A 22,824-nucleotide genomic window follows, 5' to 3' on the forward strand; every position below is an offset into this window, starting at 1 on the left:
AAAAAAATCAGTCTGAGGCAGCCATCTGGTATGGAAAATTTCAGGCCAAACTTTGCTTATAGTATAGTTATAAGCAACTGAAAACACGGTTTTATAACAGAAAGTAGCTACCATTGCCATGGATAATTTTCTATCTAATCTATCTCTGATGTTGTCTTACCTAAAATAAAATAGTGTGGGTAGACATCTTTGTATCTGTAGCACCTTTCCCCTGAGGTCCTCAAAGCATTATACAGAACATTAATTAAGTCTTTTTCTCATTTATCCTTGGTTTAGCATATCCAACAACATTACATAATTTAGGACAGGAAAAATGACTCAGAGTATCAGTGAGTATCAGTTGTCCTTGGAAATTCTTATGGATTGCACTGTAATGTTGCAGCAACATCTCAGAAGATATCAGGTGAAGTTTTCCCAGACAAGCATATGCCAGCTGATATGGTCTGATATGTGATCATCTCCTTGGCACAAAAGCACAGCAATGAATTTAATACATTACAGATTTTTCTCAAATCTGCTAGAGCCCTTGCATGTTCCAGAGTGCCAAAATTCTTTGATGGGTTTATGCTGGAGAGGATGTGTGAGAGGATCAACTCTCTTGCATAAGTTGTAGAAACAAGTAATTATTTACCGACTGAGCACAAAGTCAGACTTGTTCTCCGTGGCAGTATGTCATAAATTTGGGTCTTGGGTAAACTCAGGGACAATTCAATCTGTCATGATACAAGTCCTGAAATAGGTAGAATTCTCAGTTATGATCAACTAACATAGGATCAAGAAAGCAGAAAGATAAGACAAACATATACAATTAATTATTTGGTTTATTGGTTCATGTGACAGTGTTCAAGAACATAATTTATAACAAAGCAGGATGAAAGAGGTTTAACCTATTTTGTTTGCTTTAACAAAATCATGATGTGTAGCAACCTTTCTGTACTTCAGACGCACTAAAGATTCATGCTGGTAGTTCAGAAACTGCCATGACTTGCACGTAATCTTCTACCATTTGGAATTGATGCTATAATTTTGTTTTTCTCTGTACCAAGACATTTCTCAATGTTGGCTGATGTTCCAGAATATAGCTGTCTGTTTTTATCAAACATCTATTCTTTGCTTCGACATCCTCTTCTGTTCCAAATAAATAAACAGACTTAATTAATTAGAGGTACCTGAGAGAGGTGATGAGCATAGGACTGAGATGCAACTCCTGAGTTCTAATGGTGACATTGACACCCCTTCCACTCTCTGTGCCCTTGGATAGGTCACTTAATCTCTCTCTCTCTCTCTCTGTCACTACACCTCTATGTGAAGAATAAACTCAGCTACATGACAAGAGTGTTGCAAAGTTTAGTTATGTCAGGTGCTATATACCACACAAAGTGCTATATTATACACAAAATGTTTGCAAAGTGAGGTAGACCACATAGCTAGTATGTTAAGAAAAAGGTTGCAATTAAACTGGAGCCTAAGGATCAGGATCCTGTCAATTAAATAGCACCTATAATTATCACTAATTACCAGATTTTAGAAGACTTTCAGATGGATTAGACCAGATGCCTTAAATTAACAAAATGTTTAATAAACAACATCTTTCCTTCCTTACACATTTGGTCAGTCAAAGAGCTATGATAATGTAAATATATAGAGAGGTCAAATAAACATTTCTCCCTTGTTTATTTTAAAAGCACAGATACTAATTAGATGTAAAATTTTCAAATTTGCCAACTGGAAATTATAAAATTGTAAATAAAATATCTCATGAGACTGAAGCCACATGAAGTTTTTCATGACTCTATGGAAAGTCTCTTTTCCTCTGCTGCTTCTTCCATTCTGTTTTATTTACATTTGACCTAGTTTTAAAATGGATAACTGTGACAACTGTGACTCTTCAGTCTTAGTCTAGTATAAATTAAATAGATAGAAGTATACATTCTAGATATAGGAAAGTTCTCCTTATTCTTAAGGACTAGAACATAGTCTAGCTGCTCTCAATATTGCCTGATGCACCTTTCAAAGATGCTGTCACCTATGCATAGCAAATGCTGCCCTCTGCTGGCACTATTCACTTACATAAAAGTATCCAAAGCACATCTTAGCCTTGGTCTACACTATAGTTAGGTCGACATAATGCAGTTTATGTCGACCTAACACCTTGTCTACCCTACAAAGTTTTGTCGACAGAAGGCAGCTTTTGTCGACAAAACAGTGAATGCATACACACTGCGATGCAACTTTTGGCAGCAAAAATGCCCTGTTTTGGCAACAAAATAAAACCACCCCGACGAGAGACATAAGGCTTTTTGCACAAAATTTTTGTCAACAAAGTGCCAGTGTTGACACCACGCTTGATTTTATCACTTTAATTGGCCTCCAGGAGGTGTCCCACAATGCCCATCCTGACCGTTCTGGTCAGCAGTTTGAACTCCACTGCCCTGCAGCCAGGTAAACAACCATCTGCCCCTCCTGCTTAGAAGCCCTGGGAATTTTTGAAATTCCATTTCCTTTTGGCTCAGCATGGAGAGGTCTCATCACACCTTCCCAGGTGACCATGGCAAATTATCACAGCAAATGTTCTCCAGCTTGGACCATTGCAGAACTGCTGGATCTGATCAGTATATGGGGAGAGGAGGCTGTGCAGTCCCAGCTGCGCTTGAGCAGTAGGAATTTTGATACCTTCTGCGAAAAGATCTATGATTGGGACACGCTGCAGTGCAGAGCAAAGATAAAGGAGCTGAGGCATCTGTACCATAAGGCGGGGGAGGCAAACCATCGCTCCAATGCTGCACCTAAGACCTGCCGGTTCTATAAGGAACTGGACACTATCCTTGGTGGCAACCTCACTTCCACTGCCAAGAGCCCCGTGGATACTTCAGCAGGCCTGGAGGTGGTGTAAAGAGCACCTAACCCTGAGGACGAAGTCATTGATGAAGAGGTGGAGTTAGATGACCAAGTGGAGCTCCTGGCAGGGTCGTCCGGTGGGGTAGGTAGCCAGCCAGGAACTGTTCACCACTCTGGAGGTGTCTACCAGTCTCAGCCGTTGCTCTTCAGCGAGCAAGAAGCAGGAGAGGAGATGCCTGGTACGTGGCTGTGGTTTGTGTAGTGTGGAGGTGGGTTCAGGGTATAGAAATATACAAAGCTGGCTGTGTTTCTGTGTGCTGGACATTCCCCTGTACAGCTAATTAGTACAGCGGAACAGGGTGTTGATGCATGCTGAGATCTCTAGGAAAGTTTCCTGGAGGTACTCAGCAATCTTCTGCCAAAGGTTCCTTGGCAGAGCTGCTTTGTTCCTTCCCCCATTGTAGGAAACTTTTCCACGCCATTCGGCAGTCACTTGGGCAGGGACCAAAGCAGCACACAGGTGAGCAGCATAGGGACCAGGGCGGAAGCCACAAGTGTGTAGTAGATGTGCCCTTGCTTCCCTGCTTACCCTAAGCAGTGAGATGTCTGCTATAATGACCCCCACTTGTGGAAAAGGTTGGGAGAATTTTTTCCCTAGTCAGCTGCACCGCAACCCTTGCAAAGTGCCCTTTACCCCATGTAGAGTGACCTGCACCCCCAGCCAACACTCACCACACTTTGGGTGTTCACCGAGATGTGTGCTTGCCAAGGGTCAGTGAGAAAGTGATTGTTATGTTACAAAAGGTGTATTTTACTGAAATGTTTCAGTGCTGTGCATGAACATAACAATCATGTTTCTGTGGATTGTTCCCTCTGCCTCAGCAGATGTAGCCTTCAGGAACACCCCACATATACCAGCCAAGTGTCTCCGCCAGATGAGAAAGCGCCCAAGAAGGAGCAAAGACGACACGTTCCAGGAGGCACTGCATTGCTCCAATGCAGAGAAAAGGGAACACAAGGAGTGGAGGGAAGCTGAAAGGCAGGACAGAAAAGAAAATCAGGAGTTTAAGGATGCTACTGAGAGGATGATTAAAGTCGTGGAGGAGCAAACAAAGATGCTGAAGTCCTTAATAATGCTGCAGACTGAGCAGATGCGTGCCCACTCTCCCCTGCAGCACATTCAGAACTCTTTTCTATACCCTGTCCCAAACTCTGACCTACAGTCCTTTCCGCTTTCTGGGACTTCTCGGTTTCCCTTTCACTCCACGCCCTGGACAACTTTCAAAAGGATAGCGGGACCTACAGATAGCTCTGAAAGTCTGCCCTTCCCTGATTCCGCCTTTCCCACCAAGCATCTTTGTGTGTGTTTGTGTGTGTGTCTTGTTTCTTGTGCAACAAGAGCAAAGATTTTGAATGGTAACTCATCTTTATTTGTTTCCTACAAATTGAGATAGCAGGCACCACCAATACCTACACAGGCACTTTCATCATTTGCTTACTGGAATGTAAGGCCCCAAATGTCACCATTATTTCCAAGGAAAACTACATGTAATGTAACATAGCAGCACCAATCACAGAGATGTACATTACTGGTTCTCAATTTCAAAGTGTTGCCTCAAAGCCTCCCTGATTCGAATTGCCCCCCTCTGGGCCCCTCTGATAGTCTTGGTATCTGGCTGCTCAAAAACGTCAGCCAAGCGGTCTGCCTCAACACTCCACCCCTGAGCAAATCTTTCACCCTTAGCTTCACAAAGATTATGCAATGTACAACATGCGGCTATGACCACGGGAATATTATCCTCATTGAGGTCTAGCCTGGCATAAAGGCATCGCCAGAGCGCCTTTAATCTGCCAAAGGCACATTCTACTGTCATCCGGCACATACTCAGTCTGTTATTGACCTCTCCTTACTGCTGTCCAGGTTTCCCATATAAGGTTTCATGAGCCACGGCTGTAAGGCATGCCAGGTCTCCTAGGATCTATATGGGCATTTCAACATCCCCCACTGTAATCGGATGATACTAAACTGGGAGGAGTGGTAGATACGCTGGTCGGCAGGGATAGGATACAGAGGGACCTAGACAAATTGGAGGATTGGGCCAAAAGAAATCTGATGAGGTTCAATAAGGATAAGTGCAGGGTCCTGCACTTAGGACGGAAGAACCCAATGCACAGCTACAGACTAGGGACCGAATGGCTAGGCAGCAGTTCTGCGGAAAAGGACCTAGGGGTGACAGTGGACGAGAAGCTGGATATGAGCCAGCAGTGTGCCCTTGTTGCCAAGAAGGCCAATGGCATTTTGGGATGTAGAAGTAGGGGCATAGCGAGCAGATCGAGGGACGTGATCGTCCCCCTCTATTCGACATTGGTGAGGCCTCATCTGGAGTACTGTGTCCAGTTTTGGGCCCCACACTACAAGAAGGATGTGGATAAATTGGAGAGAGTCCAGCGAAGGGCAACAAAAATGATTAGGGGTCTGGAACACATGACTTATGAGGAGAGGCTGAGGGAACTGGGATTGTTTAGTCTGCAGAAGAGAAGAATGAAGGGGGATTTGATAGCTGCTTTCAACTACCTGAGAGGTAGTTCCAGAGAGGATGGTTCTAGACTATTTTCAGTGGTGGAAGAGGACAGGACAAGGAGTAATAGTCTCAAGTTGCAGTGGGGGAGGTTTAGGTTGGATATTAGGAAAAACTTTTTCACTAGGAGGGTGGTGAAACACTGGAATGCGTTGCCTAGGGAGGTGGCGGAATCTCCTTCCTTAGAAGTTTTTAAGGTCAGGCTTGACAAAGCCCTGGCTGGGATGATTTAATTGGGTATGGGTCCTGCTTTTGAGCAGGGGGTTGGACTAGATGACTTCCTGAGGTCCCTTCCAACCCTGATATTCTATGAAACTGAAGAACAACGATTAAGTGATTTGACCAACATAAGTCATTACTGGCGGAGAACCAAGGATTCCTACCAGTCCTGGCCTCTCACCACTAGATCACATACTATTCTACAGCAAAGTAAAAAAAAAAAAAAATACAGCAATCCATATCTTTCAAAGTGTTCCCACTATGTTTTTAGTTTGAAAGTTGTTTTGCCTCCTTGTAACCTGCAAACTGTAATTTACATTATATTATTATTTGTAGTACAGCAGTTCTCAAAGGCTCCAATCAGGATTGGGGCCCCACTGTGCTGGGGATGTACATATTTATAGGAAGACCCTGTCCCTGGCTTGAATAGATTAACTTTAATATGAAAACAGATGTAGCAAGCGTTTAAAATAGAGAGAGAGAGAGAGAGAGAGAGGTAGGGACTTAGTACTAAGTTAAGAAGCTCACTGGTGGAATTTTCAAAAGCACATAAGTGACTTAAGAGAACAAGTCCCCTGTAGCCCAGTGGGCCAGCTTACCTATATTATACTCATTGCTTTGTTATTCTGCGAGGAACCTACAGGCTTTTATCCTGTAAGATTTGGCTTTAATAGATAGTGTGAGGCTTGAGGCCTATAACCTTTGGCATAGATAAATTTAAGTAACTCATAAGTTATAGGGAACTGAAAGTAGCATGCAAGAGGGGGAATTTTGTCCAGAATACCGACATCAGCCACCCACAGAACATAGCTGATGCCAGCATCTGGAAGGTTCTGGACAGAATGTCCGACCGCAAAGGCGCCATGGTAACAAATTGACGTGTAACATCATACATATACTAACCTATAGAAAACTGACACCTTAAGGGTAGGAAATACAAATAAGGACCTTTATTGAATATGCATTGGACATGGTAACATCAGCATAACCTATTATAAAAGTAACCTCCCAGGGGCAGCAAGTAGAGAGATGTAGACCTTGGGAGGGGCCAGAATGATGGCCACTGGGGAAGATGAGGACGGTGACCGTGATGAGAGAGATAATGGTTAACATTCCAGGGTGTAAGTATGGCCATCTAAATGTACTTTCTGTATTATCTCTATCTGCCTTGTTGAGTTTGTGTGTGTATAACTTTGCTAAATTATTAATAAATCATTTAATTGTGTGTGTGTGTGTATGTATATAGTTCCTATAGTGTGAGTGTTGCACCTGTGTACATTTGGGTTCCCAAATTATATGATAATTTTACAGTAATCTAACTGGACCTGATCTTGGGGCAAGAACCTGTTAATCCTCAAGTTACAATTGTATATATTCAACTTTGGGTCAGGTGGTTATAGGTCACCTTGAAGATGGCATCTACAAGGAACATGTCAATGTGCGTACCTTGGTAGTCTATCACACTCTAACCCAAAAATGGAAAGTTCCACAGATGGCCTATTGCTCTAAAAAGGGGCCTCAGTATATCTGCAGATGTAATGTATTTGAGGCAAACACTATCTTCTGTCGACTGCAGGGAGAGCTCCAGAATCAATCATCGTTAGGGTGTATGGTCCAACTGACCAGATGGAAGACTCCTACAGAGAGGGTGACCAATGCTGGAAATAGCCAATTTTGCATAGTAACCAACCAGGAAAGGTTCCTTTTTGGTTCCTTGGAGTGTCGGGTCACAGATCCAAACTTCTGTTTTACTCCTAAGCAGTTTACCTCAATTGGAAATCAAGTGATTTCCCCTATTCCTGTCTTTGAAAACACAACCATTGTTCAATCTGATCCCTTCTATCAGGATTTGACTATCCTATATACCCCAACATTTTTAGTACATGTTCCCCCTCTGGGACTACAATTAAAACAGTTGGTTTCCTTTTCTCACCCAACATATACAGTGGTTTTGCAATATTGTCAAATCCACAAATAAACCATAAGAGCAGAGCTCTAGAAACTCTGCTCTTGTGTGAGTGTCTGGCTTTTGACACTGGAAATTCCCTACTCACTCATTCTGTACCCAGAAACAACTCACATTTCTTTGGGTTCAGTTTCAAATTGGCCACCTTCAGCTTATCACAGACCATTTGTGAATGTTTTAGTGCACACCTGGATATAATCTAAGTATAGCAGACAGGCTGAGAGGGGATGCCATGTAATACCCTGTAATGTAATATCCATTAGCCTCTCAAATATACTTGATGCACTGCACAAGCCAAAAGCCATCACTATAAACTCCCATAAATCTTGACCTGCTACGAAAAGCAGTTTTTTCCTTAGTTTTTGGATTCAATTTCACTTGCCAATACTCATTTTGAAGATCCGTTATGGAAAACCAAATTGAACCTGCTAGGATATCATCTATTTGTGCTAATGGATAAGAATCTTTTAAAGTTACTTCATTTCATTTTCACAAAGTCTGGTGCTGCTATCCTTTTTCTTAACCAACACAAGGGCCCAAGGACTGGTTGCAGGTTGATTATTTATGCCTTCCCCATACATTTCCGCAATGGCCTATAATGCCTTGTCCCTCTTTGCTACTGTTAAACAGGGAAGGGGCACTTTAATGGGTTGGTTTCCCCCCAGTACCAACCATGTGCTGGACCAGTACAGAACAACCTATTTCTTTGCTGGATTCAGAGAACAGCTGAATCCTAATCCTCATTTAAGTGTATAACACTGCCCTGGAACAGGTCCGATAGAAACTCTGAGAGCTCACCTTCACCCTTTTCTCCCTTGTACTTTTACTTTGTACCAGCATTTACCAGATCTACCGGTTCACACTTTGCAACCGTGGTTCCCTTTTTCATGTTTGCTGCTTCACTTGTCAAACGATAAGTAAACAAACAGGGATCAATTCTTGTTTCAGATCCACAAGCACTTTAGTATCTCAGATTCCGCCTAGAGACACTTCTCCGCTTCCTGCTCCCCAAGTCTCATAAAGGTTTCAGCCACTCCTCATCTTTTCCCTTGCTGGAAAGCTACCACAGCATGTAGCTGTTATAATGGTTTCTGCTCCTTGGAGCACGACAACTCTTTCACTGCAAACCAATTGCATACAAACCACGTGTATAACCTGGGCCATATCTTTAAAGGGAATTTCTACAGACTGAATTTATAAGACCCCTTTCCTGGCATTGATTACACAGTTATTAGCCACAATGAACTCCAAACAAATTATCATCCACTATTTCAGCTACCCACACTTCTTGCTTGAATTCCAGAGATCCAACCTTCACACAGTCTCCTGAGAGAGGTTGGGGTCCTATTGAAAAAATAGTATGTGATCATGTAATTAAAGACTTTATCATAATGCATATGCACAAGGAAGCTGAATTAAGGTCGTACAGGCAACCTTAATTCTGGCATTTCCTAACTTTTGAGAGCTTAACTTTGCAACCTTAATAATGTTATTTGAACCCAGGTTTTTTGTGTGTAATTAACATAGGAACCATCATACCAGATCAGATCATTGGTCTGTCTAGTTCAGTATATTGTTTCTGGAAGTAGTCAATATCAGAGCCTTCAGTGGAAGGTGCAAGAAACCCCACAGTGGACCTTTTAAAGAACAGTCAGACCATATAGCTCATGTCAGTAGGTCAGTACGAAAATTTCTTAGAGTAAATCTTCAGAATGTAACCATAGGTAAAATGTAATCACTGTCTTTTACCTTTAAATTCACAAAGCTGTCCAGTACACTTACACTGTCAACCATGCCTTGAGTTTTACATTTTTTATACCATACGCCTCACCATGGTATCAGAGTGTTTTAGCTATCTGTGTTCTTCATCTTCAACCTCAGACATGTAACTGAATTACGGGTCATGCCCCAAGTTTTATTATTTCTCTCTTGAATCATAATCATAAGGGTATTGTCTTGATTCTGTGCATCATCAGCCAAACTGCTTAGAGAAGAATGATTTCCCTGGAATCTGTAGAAAGGACTTTATATATTTATGTTGTTCAATATGTAAATTCACAAGCTTCTAGGTTTTGAACAGTTTTTGACTTTTAGTAAATGTATGTATTCTAAATTGTATTGTTGTGTACATGATTTTCAGCACTCAGTATTCTTAATTATCAATCACTAGTCTTACGTATTTCATTAAGTCTGGACCTATAATCTAGTTCAGCATCAATCAATATAATATTTTCCCTTCATTTAGAAAAGGACATTTCATCCTAACTTATGTAAGGCATCTTTTATCTACGAAAAACTAGTTTCTATAGGACATACTGTGTTGTCATTGCTGAGCAGGATGTTTTATACTCTTGTTAAATGAAGAGCTAGCTATCCATGTATCTCTACCAGGAATATATAATGGAAATAGAAGAGTAACTCTGAGAACAGTACAGTCTACAGAGAACACTAAATAATAAACCTCCTACTTGAACGGACATGATGATAGCAGAACATGCATTAACTAGACAGAGAAACAAAAAAGTATAAAGTTGACAGCGCAGTCAGGCAAACTGAAGTGGACTAGCCTCTTGGTCAGGAGGTAGCCCATGTTAGTGCTAATGCATTTTGCATTAGTGTGTTGTTGATAAAATCTTGAGGCCTGGCATCAGAGTTAATTACAGAAATCTACAATGATTTTACCTCACCTGCATGTTTTACACAGGAGCAATGAGATCAACAGCAAATCAGATCCTTATCTGTGAAAGCTTATTACAGAAAGTCTGCTCAGCATATGAGATGGCTGACTGCTAATTTAAAATGACAAATGTGTCCTGCAGACTCCTGATCGTTTTAAAGTTCTTTGAGTCTTGATCAGAATTTTACAAAAACAAAAGGTATTCAGACAATACCAAAGAATGCACAATCAATCAAAAAGTAGATTTTAATTGTTCCCATTTGGAAAATTATTCAGATAACCAGATACATCCAAGAATGTTGAACTTTTTAATTGCTCAGGTAGGGGGATGAGGAATATCATCATTACCTTGTGACGGATTGGTATGAGGTAATCCTAACTAAAATTTAAAAGATGGAGTAATATACTCAGAGATGTTACTAACTAAAGTGCCATTCAGTACTCAATAAATCAGCCAACTTCTGGTATTTCTGGGACAGGATATGTGAATTCAGAATATTAATTATGGCTTGAAAAGTCCATTATATTAAGGCTTATGAAATGAAATAAAATAAAATACAGCCTGTCAGAATTGTAAAGTTTAGAAAACCGCCATTTCTCTATCAGTTGCCACCAATCTTGCAGACATAGATTAATGGTAGTCAGAACCTAATCTGTGTTGAGTGATCAGGAGCCTTTCAGAATGTGCAAAACTTCAAAGGAGATGTATTGCTGAGGGCTCAGTATTATCCGAGCAGGGTCTCAGGTTTAACCAGACTTTTTAAGTTGAATATATTTTTGCTTTATAAAAATAATACCCAGCTCTTTTATAAAACTTTTCATCCATAGATCTCAAATTTTGAAAGGCGTTTAGGTGCCTAACAATAAAGGTAGGCACTAGTGGAATTTGAATATGCACTTTTAGAAATCCCACTAGCCACCTACCTGCATCTTTAGGTACCTAAATACCTTTCAAAATCTGACCTAAAGTGCATTACAAAGTTAACAGGTGGGAACCTAAGGCACAGAGAGGTGAAGTGATTTGCCCCAGGTCACGTAGCAGGCCAATAGCAGAACCAGAAATAGAACTCAGGTCTCCTTCTATGAGGCAACACTGCCTCCTTAGTAGCAAGTAGTACTTGGGTTTCTGTAATATTTACTAGTTTATACTTGTACGTGCTGTCATATTTTGAAAGAAGAAAAGAAGTTGTTTTTGCCAGACCTAGTTTTTCCATCATGAATCATGACAGAAGGAAGCATAACTGTCTGTGATGATGCATGAGCTCCATTGCCAGTGATATGCTGGCCACATCCAGATTTATATTTCTTCAGCAGGTGTGTCCAACACTATCACAGTGCTTGCCAGAGAGCGGCAGCTGGATAAGGACCAGCTGGAAATATGGGAGGGGGGAAAGCTTTTGAGGTGCTCTGAAGGGCTGGAACCATGTTTTCTTGTGTTTGTACAATGACTAACACAATGGGTCCCTAATCCTGACTGAAGCCTCTGAATATTACTGCAGTTAAAAAAGCCAGAACCTCCAGTACAATGCAACTGCTTTTTGCTGTAGTGCGGGTGTAATCTGGCCATAAAGCTTGATTAACTGGCCCAGAGATCCTTCAGTGGGATAGCACCAATGTAGGGGTGCTAATGCCATGCACCCTTCATGCTGCCCATGTAGCAGGGACATGAGAATGGGGAAGGGGGTATCATCAGGATGCCCTGTCACATTAACCCTCAGCTGCATTTTTGGTCTCTTCTGATATTACCTAATGTAAATTCAAACTGCTTAAACACAGCAGAGAGGGAGCTGCCTACCCAGAGCAGCAGTACATTGGGGAGTGCAAAGATAAGCTTTAAAGTACCATAAAAGCATTTATAAATTGAGGAATTATTCTTATGCCTAGTTTACAGATGGGGAAAGTAAGACTCAAAGTCATTAAGTGATTCATCCAAGATAACAAAACAAGCCACTGTTGGAACTAGGATTAAAATCCACTGTGCTTGTTTGCTAGGCCCACGCCCTTCTACACAAACTTGGAAAAGAAAAGGTCATAGAGTTCTTACATGGAGAGAACTATTGCTCTTAGAAAGCCCGCCTAGGTCTGTCTTTCATATGACACTAATGTGATTAGTTTTTCCTGTTGCCAAGAGATATTACTGTCTACATCTCAGTTACAGGTAGGCAGGTGTGCAGCTTGGCAGTGATGTCAAAGATCATTCCAGTCAGAATAGAACAGATATGGTCGCCAGGTCTCTCTGTTCAGGAGATTTGCATAGCAGTTCCCATGGTGCTCTCTGCACATATTTACCAAGCATTATTGCGTAGATTTGGCTTCTAAACAAGAATATGGGTTTGGCTTATCAATAGTATAGAACCTATTTCCAAGCTTGAGGAGTGCTCAAACTCATCTAGCTGTAGCTTTATTTGGTTTGGGATATCTCTTTGTTTAAATTGCCCACCTTTTGCATTGCTGAAGTACCTCAAGGTCTTCTTTTACACTTGTTAGGAGGTATATTTTAGCTGTCTATAAATTGAGTGTGTGTATATTAGATCTTGATATACATAAAAACTAACCATAGTTTATAAAAAACCTTGTTGCTCTTTACAGATTTGAAACACATTAGCTTTATTTTTGTCTGTTCTACAACTATTTCAGTTTCTATTAAAGTATAATTTGCATTATCGCACTTTTTAGCCTCCATGAGTGGGAGTCCATTGGGTTAATTAATTGTAATTTTTATTGTCAGAAGATATACATCTAAGTGGATGGTGGCAGGATGGATGAAAATTTATGATTATAAAAAAAATTAAATTAAAAAAATCTGATTTAAAAACATTTTTCTTTTTAAAAAAACCTATTTAAAATTAATTGTGAGATTATGACAATCTGTGTTAAAGCACAAACTTAGTATAATCCATTACAATAATTTACATTAAAAATATACAAGCAGAACATTTTCTGCCAAATTGCTAAAGCAAGTCAAACATGCTGGAAGTCGCTCACTAAGCACCTGGAAGCAAAATTTGTTGATGTGCTTAACTAACTTTTGAAAGCAGTAGCAGGTTCAGAGAGAATATTTTCTTAATTTCAGTTTATTTAACGAGTTAAATTCGATTACTAGTTCATTCACAGTTAAGAAACCAACTGGGTGTTGAAAAGCAGGAAAGCTTGTTTTTCTCTTCTAATATATGAATAAAAATGAGGTGTGTGAGGATGAGATCTACCAGTTCTAAAATTTTGAAGGACATGGTGACCAGAAACAATTAGTTCAATTCACTAATCACTTCCTTTATTTAATAAATCATAGAATCATAGGACTGGAAGGAACCTTGAGAGGTCATCTAGTCCAGTCCCCTGCACTCAAGGCATTATTATCTAATATAATAAGCAAGTATTATCTAGACCAGTGCTACTCAAAGTGATGGTCTGCAGACTAGTGCTGGTCCGCAAGCCATCGGCTGCCAGTCTGTGCGCACATTGGGAAAAAAAATTGCTGGTCCCCCACATCAGATAGCTTGAGAAGCACTGATCTAGAGCATCCCTGACAGGAGTTTGTCCAACCTGCTCTTCAAAGTCCCCAACCTCCCTGGGCAATTTATTCCAGTGCTTAACCACTCTGACTGGAAGTTTTTCCTAATGTCCAATCTAAAATCAGTTAATTTTTAAATGCAAAACATGTTTTGCTAAACTTACATAAGAAAAAAGTATCCATCATGTTTAAAGTAGTTTTATTTAACAAGTAAAAAGCAATTTTAAATGCTGCTTTGTGCAGTTTTAATTGAATTCCAATTTCCATCCAAATGCAAGATGACACAAATCACAAGTAAAAAATTATCATCTATTAAAAAAGTCATTCACTATCTTCTAACACAATTTTTAAAAAATCAGAATCTGAATAATTGTATGTTAAGCTATATAATTTCTTAAAGTGTATGGATATAGTGTGTCCTCCTGGTTAACAAAAAGAGATACCAATTTTTACCGAACAGTGAGAATCAACTTTTCTTAAGGAAAATAAGAAATACAAATGCAAAACAAGATTAAAATAGATTATTTAAATCAAGGGTGTCTGCTTGCTCATTTAAATCACTTTGATTTAAATCAATCCACCATGGTGGATGGGTGTTTGGTTTGGAGTTCTGTAATATTTTGTACTTTTTTCTTTTCTTTTATTAATTGGCTTTTAGTTTGGGAGATTTGCCTCCATCCTTGAAAGGACTGTCCCTAAAATGAGTCAGGGCAGCCCAAGTCACTACTTGAGAAGTAGAGTGCAAAACTACCCTGTATGGGTTACTAATGCCTTAGAACTTGGAGCTGCAGTAGAAGAATGCTTAGTCTGGTCATGTGCTAGAATGGACCTGAGTGGTTATTCACTTATGTATTTCTTTGGAATTACAGATATGTGCTTATTCTTCTTCTCAAATACCATCAGGACACTTCCCAGTGTCCCTTACATGCATTCTGGAATGCAGAAGTATTTAGTCTTCTCTGCGTATTCCAGGAGACCTGGAATAGGAGTTATCACTAGCTGAAACATTTGATTATGGCCAACTCACTAATCCTTGGATGCATCATGGTATACACTGTACATCATTTGCTCTGGTATACAATATGACTGCTGTCCAGTTTGCTGGTATTTCAGTCAGATTAATCTGGTGTTAAACTGGATTGTTTCAGCTTGATATCTTCTGCAGAATTTCCATCCACAAATTCTTCCACAACTTCCTTAAACTTTTCCTGCTTTATCTGATCCAGATGATGCAGCTGTTCTTGGTCCACATTCCAGCTGCGAGATACATCACTCATGGAATGGGGAGGTGAAATGAAGTGAAAAATAAACTCTGTGCTTAATTGTTGAGTGACTACCCAATATATAACACCCTAAAGACAGCTAAAATACTTATATACTTTAATATTACTTTTCCATGATGTAGGTAATTGCTGTAGTTGGCATAGGAATGTTGCATGGTTATGAATGGGAGGGGAAGGGATCCATGGGAACCCTTGAGATATTAGAGAAGTTTTAGGAGCATCCATGCCTTCCTCTGCTGAAGGAGCTGGAAACTGGTTGCCTCAGTTTCACTATTTCTTGAGAAGATTTTTCTGGAATGTCTTTCAGAACTTCACTCTCCCTTGTTTGTGTATCTTATATAGACAACCTCTTCTCTACAAGATCTTAATTCTTGTGGCTCTCTTCCATTTGACTGATGCTTTGGATGTAGGGAGAGAGACTTGAAACCAAGGTCCTGGTCACTTCTAGTAATTAAAGATCTCCTACAATTTCTTTTAAGAGGAGAGGTGTGAGCCCTGAGGTCCAGGTGAAATTCCAGTTGGGTAATTGCATTTGACCTACAAAAAACTTCCCCTGGTACTCTCAGTTGGATAACATTTTTTTACTTCCTGTTCTAAGCTGTTGTTTAAAGGTGTTGCTATGCACTGTCACCATATTTAATTGTAGAAGTAGATGCATTTCATTAATGGATGAAGGGATTTCTGTGTTGATAGAGAAAAATCCTGCATGTTCCATTCAAGGCACTGAACTACCTCTTTATGAGTAAGGCAAATAGGATTTGGCCCATAAGTTGTAAATCAGTGTGCAAGACTTTTTCTTCTAAGCACAGTTACATATGAATAGCTCAATATAAAATATTCCCTGTAGTAATATAGTGTTAACTGTATTGGGGACATCATTGACTATTGCAGGAAAAATGTAGACCTGTGAACTTAGGTCTTGAGAGTGACAAGATGGATGAGGTAATTATTGTTTATTGGATCACTTTGTGTGGGTGGAAGGGACAATCTCTCACAGGAAGAGGAAGAGCTCTGAGGAAGAGCTCTGTGAAGCTTGAAAGCTTGTCCCTTCCACCAACAGAAGGTGGTCCAATGAAAGATATTACCTCACTCACCTTGTGTCTCTCATATCATGGGACCAACATGGCTACAAAAACACTGCAAACAGCTTAGGTCTTGATGTATAAATAGTGCAGAAAATCATTTTAAACAGATTTGCTTGTGTGTTCTTGCATGTGATATTTATCTCAGTGTGTATCTTCTGTTAATGATTTCAGATCTTTAAATGAACATTTAACCTTTTCATTAAAGCTTTTAATTCAGTATTAATGGTAGATCAAGTTTTGAACTGTATGTAATATCGTGACATCTCTTTCAGAATCTGGAAAGTTAGACAATTGCTCTTAGTTGTGCCAAATACATTTCTAATTAAGATTTAGTATCTAAACTATGGATTTGTGTTTTGACTGCAGATTTTGCTACTGAAAAGCATCAATAATAGTTATTTCTAATAGCAGTCCAAATTATTCATAATTTGGGTTGATTTTGTAGCTAAACAATATGTTCAGTCTGTTCCTCTGCTGATTTTGCCTTATTGCTGTTATTGTGTTAAGATTGTCATAGGGGTCATAATGTGTTGTCAAAAAGCAGATGAGAAGTTTTCAGATGAGCCAAATTCTGAACAATCAAGCACTGTTAGGTTGAGACATCAACAATAGGAATGTGCAATCAGAAATGGAAGACGTTGAAACCGAAGCTTCTCTGAGACAAACGATATAAAGAAGGAAAAGAAGAAATATTTTGGAAGAGTTTTCATCCACCATGCTGTAATTGTAGTATTTTGAAATGTAGGGTTAATGTATCATTCTCTCTGTAGTGGGCATTCCAGTGATCACTTTTTTTTTTTTTTTTTTTTTTAATTTCAGCCAGTTGGAGCTAGCGACTATTTGGAAATATCTAAGAATTTTGACACAGTCTTTGTTCGTAACATACCACTATTTACCATAGCAAAAAGGACCCAAGCTCGCCGCTTCATTACTCTTATTGATACATTTTATGATCATAAGGTGAGAACTAAGTGTTTCAGTTACACATGTATTATAATGTTGTTTGGCCATTTTATAAATTAATCCTGTCTTCCATCAGGTAACAAGTAAGACCATCTTATTTTAGATAACATTGTCAGCTATAGTAGAATCTCACATTTAGTTCAGTCACATACATAATTTGCACACACAAAAATGGCAGTTTCTCTGCATTTTTTGGCAAAGACTTGACAACAGAGGTAGTATATTACTGAGATGACTACTACTATAAAATTTGCCATGATCATGTCCAGCCAAGACTCATTGGGTGCCTTTACAATCATTCAAATACACAATAAATGTTGCAACATCCATTTTAAAAAATCAAGTCAAATAGACTGCTATCACCTCTGTTATCACTTTTAGTGCACAATTGTTTGCTCACCAATCCAGGACAGAGCTCCATGGGGGCTGACCCCAGAGCCCGCACAGAACCCCAATGAAGCCATTGGGGCTCCATGCTGGTGGAAGGGTCTGCTCACAGGCAGCTAAGTGGAGGATCAGGGCCTTATTTTTTCGCAAGTTTCAAGTAATTGGCCAGGTGTCTCCCAGGCATTAGTGTGAACTAGCAAGGTCCTGCTATATTTTAATTTCTTCCTTTACCCTTAGTAAGAGTGGCTTGGGTACTGAGAGAGGAAAGAGGTCACTTACATTTTTCATATTTAAATAGAAAGTAATGACCATGTCCAGAAAATTCTTTGATCATTCAATAAGGTTGAATATTCTTCTTTGAAGACCTACTCCTATAAGACTCTCACTCTTGAGTTTGCAAAAAGAAAAGGAGTACTTGTGGCACCTTAGAGACTGCCACAAGTACTCCTTTTCTTTTTGCGAATACAGACTAACACGGCTGTTACTCTGACTCTTGAGTTTGTGCTCCTTAGTACAATGTCACAAAACTTCCAGCTTAATTCCAGGATTGAAAATCCTATGTGATGTCTTCAGAGAAGCAGAATTACAGGGAATTAATTTTCCTTTATTTTTATTTTTCAAAAACATAACTTACTTTGGCTTTTTCCATATCTGAAATGTACATATTTTCCCTTATTAAAGGTACCTTCGCTTAGGAGTAAAATCTGGCCATTTCTAGACATTTGTAATCTATGAAGTGTTTTTTTTTTAAAGTGAGAAATTATTGTTAACACTTTGAAAATTTGTGAGCTTAGCATAATACGATGATGTTTTAAAACAAACACTGATTTCAATGGGACTTAAGCATGTGCTTAAATTTAGGTAGGTCCTTATTTGTCCTTCCTGAATAGGGATGTTTTACTGAATCAAGAAATAAACAATTAAATGGGTGGTGTCATTCTAGTAACTAAAGAATGTGCCACTGAGTATTCTGGAGCTAAGCTCAGGCTAGATGATTTTAATTTGGAAGGGACAATTGGCATGTTAGCACAGCCAGTCGGGACTAATAATGAAGAGAATATTAAAGTGTTAATATATTTGTTAAAATGTGATATTCATTGTAGAAGAAACATTGATTGTAGATTTTAAATCAGGTCGCAGAACTGCTAATGGAACAGTAATGATAAATGCACCCACTTAACTGGGATTTACAAAGGTTTCAATCATGGGGAAGCAAAATCAGCACTATTAAAACAACAAAAAAGGCATTTCATATTTAAGCTGATCATTTTAAAAGAGTAATGAAAATATTAAGTTCCATCCTGTGTGTGATTATATATGTACACACTTAAATATGTATGCAATCAGGAAATATCAATTGAGATATCAGTCTTTTACAAGATGATCATAAAGACCCTGATTCACCAAGAAACTTAAGTACCTGCCTAACTTTAAGCATGTGAAGTTTAGTCTTATTGAAGTCAGTTAGGAACCTGCTTAAATACCATGCTGAACTGGGACAAAATACAGTGTCTTAGAAAATATGTATGCATAGGCATGGAGTAACAAAATCAGAGATACTTATTTTTGCAATCTGTTACCTCTTAGTATCATCTCTAAGAAGCACATCAGGTGATCATGAAATATGACCTCCTCCAAAGTACATATGAGCATTAAGCAACATTATCCCTATTTACCCTATGACTAATCCTGTGGAAAAATCATCTAAAAAATCACAGTTAAAACTTAATACATACTAATCTATATTTTTTCCATCATTGTGAAACTAAATATTTGTGGAGACTGATCTGCAATGGAAATCTTTTGTCTGGGATCTATCCATATTCTGTCCACTGTCCACAATGCTATTACAGTATGTTTATATCATAAACCTCATAGGGATATTGGTACTTCACTGTATACAGTAGCTCTTCAAATCCAATCTGAAAATAGTTATTCCAGCCTTAATAGTATTATTAAAAAGTAGTAATGATAAAACTCAAGCTAAATTTTTAACTCACTTGAATTTTGAGAGTCCAAAATGAAGTGGCCAAACTGAACTTTTAGAAAGACTTCATATTCCTTAAACATTCAGCTGATTGGAATGTCTGAGCAGTTCATTTATCCTCTCAGTGCAACCCTAACTAGTGAGAATCCATAATTTCCCGGTGGTTTTCATATTGCTTTTTTAAAAAGGTAGATTACAGCGGTAAATATTATGTCATATAACAAGTATTCTGAGGTGACACAGTTAGGTGGATCCATTCCTGCTGAATGACTCACTGAGGGGAGAAAGCACTTGCCACCCTGGCATGTGCATAAAAAGTCTGCAAGCTGTTATTCAGAAAAAGACCTGGTTAATTAGAGTTAATATCACTATCTATTTCCTTGTCTCTCACAAGTGACTAAATAATAAATCCAGGTAGCTGCAGTGCTAGTGGGTGGGTGAAAGTTAAGATACTTGGAAAAACGAAGTGAAGTCCTGGAAAGCTTTTCCCATACGAGATGTGTGTGTAGAACACAAGTGATGGCGCCAATGCACATTTCTCCCTGTTTCAGATACGCATTATTTGTTCTGCACTGACACCTCTCCAAAGCTTGTTTCTGCTAGAGCATCATGACAGTGGCCTGGAGGAAAGCAGAATACTGATGGATGATTTGGGGTTGAGCCAGGTGAGTGATATCAACATCATCTCCTTTTGTTACAAAAGAGCATAATTGTCTTTGGTCTGATATCACGGCACCAGTGCAGGAGAAAGAATGAGGTAAACATTTACCAGGTGGCTTGCTGCTGTGTAGTAGAATCCATGCACCACAGTTGTTACTTTTCTAATTACATATTTTACTGTATCTGTATGGTCAAGGAAAAGATCAATAGATTTGGATCCATTTTGCATAAATCTAGGGATCATTTTATATCTTAATATTCTATGTATTTGCTCAACAATTATGAAAATACTGACAGACCCAAGCTTCACCCTGATGTAATTTCAGTGAGTTCAGTGGAGTTGCACCAGGCATCAGTTTAGCTCACTATGTTTAACAACTGGAAATGACAAATAAATTGTCAGTTGTATCTCTTTGTAGAGATGCAGAGCTACCTTACAAGTCTGTCCACTGGCTACTGGTCTGAGTGGTTCCTAATAAGTTTGTGTTTGTTACAAGGGAATCTACCTAGTTGATTTATTACAATTGCTAATAGCTTTTAAAATAATTTTTAACTAGATCGCTCCATATAGGGCATTTTTCTGCAATTTTTTTGGATGACTCAAATGAATTAAACCTCTGGCAATGTGCATTACGGTGTACACAAAGCAAGCAATACTGGCCCCCAAAAGTATTGCCTGTCTTCTGATTGCTTAAATTCATCTAAGGTTTGGGATTACTTAACATTTGTTATAATTATTTAATTTTAAGGAAAGAATAAAACCATATTTTACCAGTGATGGTAATCAGCCATTAAACTGTAGCAATTGTATGTTAAAACAATCAAGAAAATGTAGCTCTGTACTGAGTCAGTCAACAAAAAAGTGGAAGTAGGCGCCAACATCATCATTTTCCTTTTAGCCCACATATATTGCTTTGTCATATTTCTACAGAGAATTGAGTGGCTGAAACAGGGATTTCCTTTAACATTACTTCGAGGGTTTTTACATTTTATTTCCTTTTTGGTACCCTATACTGTCCACTGTCTTGTATTATTTAGCTCTCTAAAGAATTCAGAGGTATAGTTTGGATGGGATGCTGATCAAAATAGATCCGTGCCTCACAGTTCTGTGTCGTTTTTTATATATCAATCTAGGATTCAGCTGGAGGACTTTCCATGTTTACAGGAGAGGAGGAAATCTTTGCATTTCAACGAACTATCTCACGACTTACAGAAATGCAGACTGAACAATATTGGAAAGATGGGGACAGAAGCAAGAAATAGTTGTAGCTCAAAGATGAACAAAACCTCTGAGAACACAAAAATAGTATATAAAGAAAAAAGATTCTAATAGAATTGGAAGCATTTTTAATATAAATGAATTGATTATTATTGCACTTATCCTCTGGACCATAACTTTTCATCTGCAATGTTGCCATTTCAAATTTAAGAGCTTTGTAAATTGTGGTTTTTGTTTTGGTTTAGGTTTCTTTGACACCCGCAGCTTGTGGATCTGTTATTATGCCTTTTATATTTCAGTTTTTTTGTCCAGTACAGCATGACTTCAGTATTCAACATGGTTAACTGGTTAACTTCTTAGTCTGCTGCTCAAGTCAACCATATAGGCAGGGGTCACAGTAAATCAGGGATGCACATCTTAGTGGTTTATGCACTATTTTTGTCATATTTATGAGAGTTTGCACAAAAAGAAAGATCAAAGCCACACAAATCCAATTTACTTGTATTTTTTACTCTGCTCCCTCTAGAGTCAGTCTGTAAGATTCTAGAACTCCTGTGTCCTATCTTTTTATTTTTGTAACTCTGACTTGTAGCCATCTGCTGAACTTCAAATTTCCTCTCTTCTACTGCAAGGATATGCTTCACTCTCTGATAGTTTCCTGAGGTACATATTGTTTGCTGTCATTCTAATGAGGCTGCTGCTCCATCTTACTGCCTGAAAGCCAAGGGCCTGATCCTGGGGACGGGATGAGCCCTAGCTGGAGGTGAGGGTACTTGTCACCTTAGAGGTCCAAGTTAAAAAGGGTGACTAAATAAAAAAAAAAAATAAACTATGCAAGGGAGAGAGTAAAATGTAATAGAAAAGTGGAAATTAATACTTTTTCAAGACTTTCCATCAAAGCACAAGAAAGAAGAGTCCATCTCTACTGCCAGCTGGGTGTTCCTGCCAGAAGATGGGGGATGGGACTTCATGGTACTTGGTACTTTCTAGCCTAAAAGTTCTAAGGCCTGGGCTACACTACATTTTCTCCTGTGTTTCTATAAACAGCCGTGTACTGGCCAGTGTTGACTTGGGTGTGACTTGATCACACTTTATAGTACAATTGAGTCAAGAGACAAGATTACAACTAGAGCCCTGCAAATCCGCGGGTATCCACTTTATATCCGTGGACCATTTCTGCAGATAGCAGTGTAGATGTGGATACAAATTTTGTATCCACGCAGGGCTCTGATGTTAATAGCTGGGCGGGCAGCTGTGAGGAACCACAGCCCGGATCCTCCACCTGCCCTGGGTGAGGAGCCTGGGGGTCAGGGACACTGGGCAGTGGGATGCTCAGGCCCCATGCCCAGGGCAGGTGGAGGGTCCGCCACAGCTCCCCACAGCTGCCAGCTCGCTCTCCCTGACCCAGTTCTGGCTGGGGAGGCGGGCAGCTCGGAGCCACAACCCAGCC

The 22,824-nt window shown here is 39.3% G+C and overlaps 1 protein-coding gene across 2 annotated transcripts in view; it reads left to right on the top strand.

Annotated features, from left to right (window-relative positions):
• AFG1L (AFG1 like ATPase) overlaps positions 1–21,863 on the top strand; it is a 136,053-nt gene extending 114,190 nt beyond the window's left edge. For both annotated transcript variants that reach the window (XM_073336943.2, XM_073336945.2), the window contains 3 exons: positions 16,978–17,118; positions 20,047–20,160; positions 21,290–21,863. In XM_073336943.2, coding sequence (XP_073193044.1) covers positions 16,978–17,118; positions 20,047–20,160; positions 21,290–21,418 — 384 coding nt within the window. In that variant the 3' untranslated portion in view covers positions 21,419–21,863. The remainder of the gene's footprint in view (positions 1–16,977; positions 17,119–20,046; positions 20,161–21,289) is intronic.
• Positions 21,864–22,824: the final 961 nt, after the last annotated feature.

This window comes from Lepidochelys kempii, chromosome 3 (genome assembly GCF_965140285.1).
Source record: "Lepidochelys kempii isolate rLepKem1 chromosome 3, rLepKem1.hap1, whole genome shotgun sequence".
NCBI lineage: Eukaryota > Metazoa > Chordata > Testudines > Cheloniidae > Lepidochelys > Lepidochelys kempii.